The sequence below is a fragment of the Kryptolebias marmoratus genome, linkage group LG18 (genome assembly GCF_001649575.2).
Source record: "Kryptolebias marmoratus isolate JLee-2015 linkage group LG18, ASM164957v2, whole genome shotgun sequence".
Taxonomy (NCBI): domain Eukaryota; kingdom Metazoa; phylum Chordata; class Actinopteri; order Cyprinodontiformes; family Rivulidae; genus Kryptolebias; species Kryptolebias marmoratus.
The window spans coordinates 20,794,843-20,806,293 of record NC_051447.1 but is presented as its reverse complement, the minus strand read 5'-3'; the positions used below and the strand labels follow the sequence as shown (position 1 = coordinate 20,806,293).

Genomic DNA, 11,451 nt, shown 5'->3' with positions numbered 1-11,451 from the left:
ACACACGCAGCCGAACACTCAAGCAGCCGAACGCAGGCAGCCGAACGCATGCAGCTGAACGCATGAAGCCGAACGCACGCAGCCAAAACACTCAAGCAGCCGAACGCAGGCAGCCGAACGCACGCAGCCGAACGCACGCAGCCGAACACATGAAGCCAAAGGCAGGCAGCCGAACGCACGCAGCCGAACGCACGCAGCCGAACGCACGCAGCCGAACACTCAAGCAGCCGAACGCTGTTATCATGTTAGCTTTCAGATGTCATATTTATATGGAACACTTCTTTTAGTTACCATTAGATTATCTTTGTTTCTCAAATAAACCTTCTGATATTTAGCTGGAAAATGTTTCTATGATTTAATTTCATGTAAACTGTTAAAAGGCAGAAACAAACGACGTGTTTCAGTTTGAGCCAGGCGGCGTGAAGAACAGCTGAGCATCCTGACTGGAAGCAGCCAAAGGTTCAGATGATTGACAGCAGCAGGAGATGAGGTCGTTTTAAACAACTGCTAACCAAGAAACACACAAAGATCCGACAGGAAGAGAAACCATTACAGAAGAAACACGGATCAGGAGTTCTGATTGGCTTTGTTTCTCTGCGAAGAAGTAAAATATGTTGCAGCTGCAAAGAATTCTGGGAAAGAACCATCTCCTTTCAGGAAGCATCTCAGAAACTTCCAGATTTTTTATTTCTGAAAACCTCCTGCAAAGAAAATCTGCTCATCTGGACCACATGTGTCCAGTCAAGGTCTGCTTGTTAGAATTTTATCCAGCTGCAAGATTATAGTTCATATTAAACCTGATCCCGACGAGTCTGTCGCTTTGCATTTTAGTAGTAACTGAGCACGCTCAGTGCCGACTTCTCATGGCGTTTGTCAACACTGAAGCAGACTTTGGGCTTTTTATTTTCTGAAATTCATCCAGTTGGTGGAACTGACTCTGACACCTCTGATCCAGACAGAAGGTTCTGGGTTAGGGTTAGGGTTGGGAATGAATCAAGTTTTCTTTGGTCCTGTGGTTCCTGAACAAACCCAGAAACAAACTGGACTCATTTCTGCTTCAACTCTTAGAGGAACCAAAGAAACGGATCAGATTGTTGAATCTGGATCAGTTGAATAACTCTTCAGCCTCATCTTCCTCCCTTTCGGACCTGTTTGAGTCCGACTCTGAGGTTCTGATGGTGTTTTTACAGTCTGAGATCTGCTGACTGTCACACTGTTGAAACAACAACAGGCCTGTTGAAACCAGGACCCCCTGGAGCACATGGTCTCCGTCAGCAGCTGCTGAACACATGGAGGGTTCACAGCTTCAGCCAATCACATCCAGGGATCAGTTCTTGGTTTCTGATTGGTTTGTTCAAATGTGTCTGAGTTTCTGGAAACAAACAGATTCAGTTCAGTTGGACTCAATCTTTAAAAGCCACAATTTGTAACTATTTTTAAGAGTCCAAGCCAGGAATCCAGAAACTCTACCTCTTCCTGTTCAGATCCAAAGGAAGTCAATGAGAGTTTGGGTGTGTGACCTCTGACCTCTGAGAGGACAGTCGAGCTCCAAACAGGACCTGGTTTAGAGATAAAAGGATCTGATTCAGTTTTTCTCCTCCTTCAGTCTGAAGCTTCTGGTCGAATCCTAAATCTTCTTTTTAGAAACAATCCAACTGAGATACGTTTAATGATAAATAAACTCCTAAACCAGCCTGAAGTCTGAAGCAAACCTCCTCCTGCATCGGGTCATAGTAAGAGAATCAGGATCTTTAGCTTTTTCTCTCCAACCTAGTGTCTGTGTCTCAGAGGCAGCAGTCTGACCTTTGACCTTTAGCTCAGCAGATAAACTCTCCCCCACAGATGGTGATGTCATCGTACCACTCAGAGCCCAACACCGACAGGAACCCTCCAGACCTGGTTCAGTTTTTTCTGGTTTGTATTCATGTTGCTGCAGCTGCTTCAGGTTTGACCTTTGACCTTTGAACACTGATGGAGCTGAATTCAGTGGATGAAGGTTCAGGCTGCTCTCTTGTGGATCCAGATTCAGGTTTCTGTTGATCTAGTAGACATGATCCAGCAAACCTTCCTTATATTTACAGTTGGTTTTAGTGATCCATCCCTTTAGTTATGCTACAGAAGATGAAGCAGTCCTTGTGACCTCTGTTTTCATGGAGTCAGATAGTTTACAGATCAGCTCCTGAGGGTTTTTATTTATCATGTTTGTGCCTTAAAGTCGGTAGATAGATGCTGTACTGATCCCAGAGGACATTTAAAAAACTGAACTATATTTCTTCCTGTCAGGAATTTAATAATGAGAGAAATTTGACTGAAATTTTGTTATTCAGTCTTTATGTTAGTGTGAACCTTTCATTAAACAAAAAAATAAACACAGCTGGACTTCAGTTCTGTAGCTGAAGATGTTTTGCTTCTCATCCAAGGAGCTTTATCAAATCCAAAACTCTTAATGCTCCATTGGAGGTTTTAGGAAGCTCCTCTGTTTAAAGTTGTTTTTTCTCTTTTGACATAGATGTCTTCCTTCACCCCCTCTCATACCATCTGTCTTCTCTGTCCAACATCTGAACATATTGGTCCTCCTTCTCCTTGAGGAGCTCAGCTGAGTCCTGAAGATCTGCTCTCCTGGGTTGATCCATGCAGACCTTTCATTAAACATGTTCATCTATAATCATTGAAACACCCCTAGAACTATTCTGTTTCAATCACAGACTGTAGTTCTAAACTTGTCCCAAAGTTTTAGAAAAAACACAAAAATCCATCAAACCCGTGTCTCCATCAGGACCAGAGAACTCTAAACCCAGTCCTGTTTGGAGCTGGACTGTCCTCTCAGAGGTCAGAGGTCAGAGGTCACACACCCAAACTCTCATTGACTTTCATTGGATCTGAGCTTCCAAACAGGAAGTGAAGGCTCTTTTTAACTCTTCATATCTCCTCCATAAACCCTGTAGAACCATCAGAACCTTCTGCTGCTCACGGCTCAAGAAGTTCTGATCCGACTGATAGTTTTCACTCAGAGACTGTTGGTCTGAGGCTTACTGTTTACTCTGTGTTTCTGCCTGAATCACCATGGCAACCAGCAGCTTCTGGGTCTTCTATATTACCCAACATGCTTTTCTTCCTCCTGTTTCCATCATGGCCACCCCCTCAGGAGGATTCAGAGGAACAGGAAGAGGACTGAACCTGGAGTTTCACAATAAAGCTCACAGATACTCTTCACAATAAGAGTTTAGCTTTATCAGAGCTGTGATTATTGGATTGTTACAGAAGAAGTCCTGAGTTCCTGCTGGGCTTTAGAGGAAAACTGGATGGATTTTGGAGTTTTTGGAACATTTGTTTGTTTGTTTGTTTGTTTGTTTGTTTTTCCTCCAATCAGCAGGAAAATCTGCTGAATCCAAACTGCTTCAGGACTTCTGGTCTCTCAGTTTTCTGACAGTTTGAATAAATTGAATTCAGTTTATTTCTATAGCGCAAAGTCTCTCAGGTCTGAGTGAGCGAGTAAAGACAGCGTGTGGACAACTTGTCCTCCAGCAGCAGAACTGAAGGAGAGCTCAGGACTACAGGACAGTGTCAGCCTCAGGGACAGAAACTGGACGTTGGTTTGCAGGATCCTTCAGGCTCAGAGAGTCTATTCTAACGTAAATGTGTAAGTGTTTTAATGTCATGGTGGAACTTGATCAGGAAATTAACATTCTGCTAAGAAATCTAAAAGGAAAGGAAAGTTTTTGTCTGCAGCCTCATAAAGCCTTTCTTTCTAAATGTCACGTTACACAGTTTCTCCGTCCCCCCCGGCCTTCAGATGGAGGTGGGGGGTGTTTTCTGTCAGGACTCCATTGTTCCTCTGTTTGTTTGGTAACCGTTGGCAACCAGTGAGCTGTTAACTAACAGGATGAGTTTGTTCAAACAAACGAGTTGTTGTTCGGCTCGGAAACAACCGAAGTCCAGTCCTGTCGCCCCCCCCCATCCCACCTGTGATTTACTGAACATCTGAACATCAGAGCTCCAGAGGGACAGAACTACAAACCTTTAGACCCCAAGTTCCTGAATTTAGTTTGTTTCTGTGATCAGAGTTTATTCAACAGTGGAAGGAAAATCAGCAGTTCCTGTTTCCTGGGGAAAGATTACGACGTTGCTCCAAACATTTCCTGTGTGAACGTTTCATTGGTTTATCTGTGGAAAATCTGATTTATTGACGGTTAAAAACAGACAAGGTTCCAACAGTTCCACGGATTTACCTGTCTCTGAAACATAAAAACACCCAACAGAACCCGGTACCAGGTCCTGACCCAACAGAACCTGGTTCTAACTGACACCTGTAGAGGCTGAGATGGAGCTCATTTCTCTGAGCACTGCACAGTCTGACCTTCAGGGTGAATTTGCTGGGAGGACTGGCAGCTGTCTTAAAACTCCAGGTAGTTTAGAAATGACCTTTGACCCTTCCCAGATTGCTTTGCAGCTTCTCTGAGGTCACCTGGATGCAGCAGAACCCTGCAGAACTCGATGGATCAGCGCATGTTCTGCTGATGGACACAGTCCTAATAATGAACGAGCAGAAACACATGAGAACCGTTTCCTGTGTGATGTCAGAGGTTCCTGATTGGACGATCTGGCTCGAGGGAGCACGCGGTTTCCTCAGAGTCTGTCTGAGTTTAAAGATGACACGAGTTCATGCTGTGAACCCGCCGTGACCCCGACGGCGAGCTGCAGAGAAAAAAACAACAGTTTCCATTCTCCCTCAGAAACGTGTGTGTGTGTGTGTGTGTGTGTGTGTGGGTGCGCGCATGTGTTTCCTATTTAAAATGACCTCATTCCTCGGCCGATCACAGGATGACATCATCCTGTTGCAGATCTGCTGCTGATGGAGGAAACTTTTCAGCACAATGACAGAAAAAATAAAAGTCTGTGAAACTTTTACTGCAGTGAGTCAAAAAACACGGTCAGGTTGGGGAAAAAGATTGTTCAACAATTATCAGGAATTATTCCAGCCTGTCACTTCCTCCTGGTTTTCTGACTGTAGGTTTTTATTTTTGATAAAACTTGTCTTCATGAACCAAAATGGTGACAACACTTAGAAGGTTAAAGGTAAAAACTTTACATTCCTCTGTAGAAAATGTAAAACCCAACAGAAGAAGAGTTGGTGCTGTTAGCTCTCACAGTACGAGTTAGAGATCACTATCAGCGACCACACCACAGAACATATATCCAAGGAATATATCAAATCCAAGAATATTTCTGGTTCTGTTCTCCAGACTCGAAGGCCATCGTGGACGGGAACCTGAAGCTGATCCTGGGTCTGATCTGGACCCTGATCCTGCACTACTCTATCTCCATGCCCATGTGGGAGGACGAGGACGACGAGGACGCCAAGAAACTGACCCCCAAACAGCGTCTGCTGGGCTGGATTCAGAACAAGGTCCCCCAGCTGCCCATCACCAACTTCCACCGGGACTGGAGGGACGGGAAGGCTCTGGGAGCGCTGGTGGACAACTGCGCCCCTGGTAGGCGACGAGTCAATCTGTATGAGCCAGAGAATACAAGTTAGGCTGAATATTAAAGAAATTCAGTCGTGACCTGAAGCTGATCTGCCCACCTTTTGTTGGTTTAAACAGTTTTTACAGATTACTAAATATTACTGATTTTAAACATGTTTTAAATTCACGTTTTATTCATTTTATCATTCAGTGTTTAGATATGCATGTTATCATCAGGGGTGCTGCAGCACCTTCTGCACCCATGGATCTGTGTGTGATGCCTTCAGGTCTGTGTCCTGACTGGGAAACCTGGGATCCCACTCAGCCGGTGGAGAACGCCCGGGAGGCCATGCAGCAGGCTGATGATTGGCTGGGAGTCCCACAGGTACCGCCCACCTCCTCAGACAGCAGAACATGTGACTGCTGGTTCAGAAATACAGGATTATAATTCCACTAAATAACATTATACCTGAGGAGAGAGATTTAAAGATTAATGGAAGTTTTTTCTTACAACAATCCGGACTTTTCTAAATGTCTTTATCTTAATGAGAATATTTTAACCACCAGTGTGTAAAAGTCAGATTTTAAAAATAAAACTATGACTAAAATATCAGATGAGTGATAAAATAAATTATTTCTCCTTAAAATAAAACCAAACAGGAATGAGTTCATTAAAAGTCCTCCTGGTGTCACTTTGTTTCAGGTGCTTTTATTTTGAAATGCAGATGTGTTCGTTGATGAGCAGCTGTTTTTCATTCTTCTGATTGTTCCTGGATGAGTGTTGAGCCCTGATTGTTGTTGGATCCTCCTCCTCAGGCCTCGTTGTTTTTAATGTTTCCTTCTGCTCCAGGTGATTGCTCCAGAGGAGATCGTTGACCCAAATGTGGACGAGCACTCCGTCATGACGTACCTGTCCCAGTTCCCCAAAGCCAAGCTGAAACCCGGAGCTCCTCTGAGGGCAAAAACCCTGCACCCCAAGAGGGCTAAAGCCTTTGGACCAGGTGAACAGAACCGGTTCAGGACTGACAGTTTTTCACCTTTTTGTTTCACTGTCCAGACCTTCTCTCAGATCCAGAGCCAGATTCTGGTCCAACTTCCGTCACAAACAACAGAACGAGTCATGTGACAGAAATCTCTTTCAGAAAAAAGTTTTTCTTTTGTTTCCAAGTTCTACCAATGACTTTGAGGGGGAAAATGTCGATGGTGTTTCCAGGAGAAACTTCATGATGAAGTGAAGCCCAATGAGCTCAAGAACCTGACTGGACTGGTTCTGTTTCTGACTGTTATTGTAGTCGAGGATATGATGATTGTCCCAGAACCTTCACTGTGATGCTTTTCTTGTGTTTCCTGTCAGGTATTGAACCCAGAGGTAACATGGTTCTGAAACCAGCAGAGTTCCTGGTGGAGACGGTGGAGGCTGGAATGGGGGAGGTCCTGGTTTACGTGGAGGATCCAGAGGGACACACAGAGGAGGTCTGAGTCTACACAAACAGTTCAAGACTTTAAAGTGGACCTGATTAATAATATCTGCTCCTGTCAGGCCCGAGTGATCGCCAACAATGACAAGAACCGAACTTACTCTGTGGTCTACCTGCCCAAAGTGGAGGGTCTCCATAAGGTGAGAGAACTCTGCAGGTGCAGCTAAACCAGGGGAGGCTGGGAGGCTTAAGGTTGGTGGGAGTTTAGTTGAGCAGCACCAAGAAGAAATTATGTAGCCTTGTTGTAAGCAATGTACAGAGGTTGTTTAGCCAAAGGCTAATTTGCAAACCCAGTCCTCGGTTGGGCTTTTCAATCTAAATTCAACAATTAAAAACAGACGTTCAACGAAGGAGAAAACAGGAAAATTTGGAGAGAAATAAAACATTATTCAGTTTCAGCTGTTTAGACTGGTTTGTGTAGACTGGTTTGTGTAGACTGGTTTGTGTAGACTGGTCTGTATAGACTGGTCTGTGTAGACTGGTCTGTGTAGACTGGTTTGTGTAGACTGGTCTGTGTAGACTGGTTTGTGTAGACTGGAAAACACTTCTGGTACTTCCTGGTATTTCTGCTCAACCTTTAACCAATCATCGTTCCTCACAAGTCACCTGATTCCATAAATCTGACCCACTAAGAACTGATGCAAAGTGTGTCATGACTTCCTGTTTCCAACAGTGTTCAGTAAATCAGAGTTCTTTGTTTAGTTATGAATTAAAAAGTCTCTTTAAATTGGTGAGCCACCTACAAGTCTATCCCACAATCCCCATATCAGGAAAAAGTACCACATGTATAAGTTCCTCAGATATTTTCACCCTCAGTGAAGGTCCAACTCAGGAGACAGTGCTTTGGTTGGATTTCCAGGTTTGGGTAGATGGATCAATACCACAGAACCATGCTCTGAAGGAACATTTTAGCTCCAGAAGAAAAGTCTCAGATACCTTTGAGTTGTTGTACATGCTGTTGGTTTTATCTCCTGTTCTACAGACGAAGCTACAAAATCTACAAACCTAACAAAAGTCTTTAGTGATCCAAAACCATTGAAAGGTTTCTGATTTCTCCCCCTTCAAAGGTAAAGGTGCTGTTTGCAGGGCAGGACATTGACAGAAGCCCCTTCATGGTGACTGTTTCGAAGGCCATGGGTGACCCGACCAGAGTCCAAGCCCGCGGACCGGGACTGCAGTCGATGGGGAATGTGGCCAACAAACCCACATACTTTGACATTTATACTGCAGGTAACTGCTACAAATGGACATCTTTATGGGGATTGCAGGAAGAATCATTTATTGATATAATATAAGCTATAAAAGATCTGTAAATACACATACATGTTGCATATATGCATATATGTACACACACAGGTCAACACATCACTGTGATGCTCAATTCAGACATGATCCAACAATCTGTACCTTTAACGTAGGACATAAAGGGATTCCAGGTTGTTTCAAATGATCCAGCCTTATTGGCAAAAGTCAGCCTGAATGTTTCCAGTTTAACCAAATGAAGGATGAAGCTGCAGATTTCCAGTTTAGCAGCGTTGGTCTCCTGGCCAGCAGAGCTATTAAAGCTGTAAGTCCTCTTTAGCAGGAGAGAGATTAAGTGAAGCAGGCCACACTCCAAACAAGGCACTTAAAATATTAGGAGTAATATCTTTTCCAGATACATTAGATAATGTGAGAAAAATTTCAGAGCAAAACCTCTTAAAGGAGGGGCGGCTCCAAAACATGAGGAATTTGCTGTCCCCTGCTGGCATCGTTTACACAGACAGAACTTTGTGTTCGATAAGCCTGGCTTTAGTTCAGTGAGCTCACTGCAGAACCCAAAACTGTGACCAGCACAGGTTGAAGATCTGTGTGCCCTCTTTAAAATGTCCGCCAAACAGAAGCTGAAATCAACAGCCCCAAATGTGCCTCCCATCCAGTTTTCAACACAGTGGAAGGATTTAAAAGGTTAAAAATATTTGAATATATAGAAGAGATTGCCTTTTTCATTGAGCGGAGAGGTTGTAGTAACACTGGCTTAGGGTTTGGGTTAGGGCTCCATTAGAGTGGAAAATAAGAGGCCTTTAAAGGCCTCAATGCCTTGGAGAGGGATATTCAGATTTTGTGCCATTTGTTCTGACAGGTGCCTGAGGGGACGCATATATTAATCTTACCCATGAGATACATCCAAATCCAAATTTTCCATTGTTGTAAACCACATTCAATACTTTTGGAGATTAAAAATTGAGTCCCTATTGCACATAAACCTAGTTTGATCTAGGGATATGATTGAGGGTAAAACTTCTAAGTGTCTGGTTAGTAACTTTACCAGCAGTTTGAAGTCCATGTTTAACAAGTTGATGAAACAATACAAACCACAAAATAATGTGTCTTTGCCCTTTTTCAAAAGCAACAAGATAAAATCCTGGTTCGAGGTTTGAGGAAGCATGCCTGTTTAAAAAGATCCAGTCAATGGGGCCAGCTGCTTCCAAACGGTTCTGTAGAACTTGCATGGGAAGCCGTCTGGACCTGGGCTGTTACCACTTTATAAAGATTTGACTTCAGTCTCAAAGTTCTATTTATGTGATAGGACGGTCCAGTTCCTTGGACAAGTTCTGATCCAGAGCAGGACTGTTAATACCACTGAAGAAGCTAAATAATCTGATGAGTACAGCTGCTTATAATTTCACAAAAATGTTATTATTTAACAATAGGTCTGATGTTGCACCATCACCAGTTTCAGTGCGAGGTATCAGCCGGGATGCAGATATTTGTCACAGTTAATGAGACAGCAGTTTACTTGTTATATCTCATTGTTCATAAAAGTTAGATCTCAAATGGAGTAAAAATTCAGTGGTGTGATGTGATAAGATCATATTCGGCTTGCAAAGGTTTGTATACAGAATCTAAAACCATAATGAGCCCTAGAAGAAATAATCATTTCTTCCCACAACACAGAGGCTGTGACCTTTGGAGTCTAATAAACCTGAACAAAATAAATTGATTTGGTTCGAGACAAAGTTGTTTTTTTAAGTAGATGTGTGTTAGGACACCATGGTGGTCATGCATTAGTACATTTCTAGACTAAAAGGCTCTTGAAGACTGAAGCATGGTCTGAGACCACAACAGAGTCATATTTATTGTCTAAAGTTGACAAGAGCAGCTTGCCAGCAACTAAAAAACTCCATTTGAGTGTAGGTATGGTGCATATAAAAGAGGAAGAGTATTGCCTCTTATCTGGGTCCACAACATTCAACTCTTTCATCATAAATGTCCCCCACCCCCAGCACAGTTCTAAACCCTGTCTGTCCTCCAGGGGCAGGCTCTGGAGATGTGGGCGTCATCATTGTGGACTCAAACGGCCGGAGGGACACGGTGGAGATTGTCCTGGAGAACAGAGGGGACAGTATCTTCCGGTGCACCTATGTTCCGGTCCTGGAGGGTCCCCACACCATCTATGTGACCTTTGCAGGGCAGCAGATTCCCAGAAGTCCTTTCACCGTTCACATCTCCGAAGGTGGGCTTCACTTAACAAAACCCAAAACACCAGAACCCCTCCTTTCTCATTTCTGGCTCTTCTTTAAGTGTCACCATCTCACTGCATCAGTTTCTGGTAAAAATGAACCACTTTGGACTGAAAGTGTTGGTTCTCTGTAGGAGCCTGAAAGACCTACACCCTGGTCTGGCTGCAGATCTGGTTCTTGGTCTTTAGAATAAACTCTGTTGGCTCAGGCTGGGAACTCAAACCTGGGTTCATCAGCAAATTGTGTCTTTAAATGAGGATTTTCCACATTTTAGAACCCTTGCAAAGGTGCAAAGTGCATCGAGCTGCTCTGCCATCTGAACGTGATCTGTACACCCTGGTGCATTTTTTAACATTTAACTCATTTAGATGAAAACTTTTTCATATTTTTGTAAACAACTGCAAAAAGCTTGTAACTGCTGGTAACTGAGTCTCAGGAGAAGAAACCGAGGAAGAGGAGCAATCTGTTGCACTGCTGCCTTCACAAAAACAAGGCAGACGTGTCAGGAAAGGTAAAATTATAACTCTTTATAAATCTGCCCATCAGTGTTTTTAGTTGGACAGTTTGACCCTTTGGTTTAATGTCACACAAATCTCAGATTTACTTCAGGACTTCGTTAAATAATATATCATTTGACCAAAAGGATACAGTTTCTTGCGACTTACTGTTGGGACTTTATTTGAATTTGAAAGAAATCTTTGTTTTGTCAGGAACTTTAATTCGGGTCTTGTCCATCTCATATGTTGGACTTTTTTGTGTCCTCTGGTTTGGTGGACCTGCCACCTGCTGGTGTGGAGGTCTCAGTCTTCCTCCTGCCTTTTTCTAAATGTATGGTGACTGTTGTTCCCTCCTTCAGTTCCACAGAGCTTCCCTCCTCCCGACTCTCCGGTGCAGATTGTACCTCAGTCCATGCGCACCCCACCCTCAGACAAGACAAGGAGAGCCCCCCCACCAACTCCTCCCAAACCAAGGCGACCAAGTTAGTACAGGCCCAGGATCTGGTGG

At 43.6% G+C, this 11,451-nt stretch overlaps 1 protein-coding gene across 1 annotated transcript in view; it reads left to right on the top strand.

Moving 5' to 3' along the window:
- LOC108248408 (filamin-C) overlaps positions 1–11,451 on the top strand; it is a 76,884-nt gene that overhangs the window by 36,626 nt on the left and 28,807 nt on the right. Inside the window, exons 2-9 of the mRNA XM_037981389.1 lie at positions 5,244–5,492; positions 5,753–5,850; positions 6,316–6,466; positions 6,820–6,938; positions 7,006–7,083; positions 8,011–8,173; positions 10,239–10,439; positions 11,303–11,425. Of these exons, the coding sequence (XP_037837317.1) occupies positions 5,244–5,492; positions 5,753–5,850; positions 6,316–6,466; positions 6,820–6,938; positions 7,006–7,083; positions 8,011–8,173; positions 10,239–10,439; positions 11,303–11,425 (1,182 nt within the window). The remainder of the gene's footprint in view (positions 1–5,243; positions 5,493–5,752; positions 5,851–6,315; positions 6,467–6,819; positions 6,939–7,005; positions 7,084–8,010; positions 8,174–10,238; positions 10,440–11,302; positions 11,426–11,451) is intronic.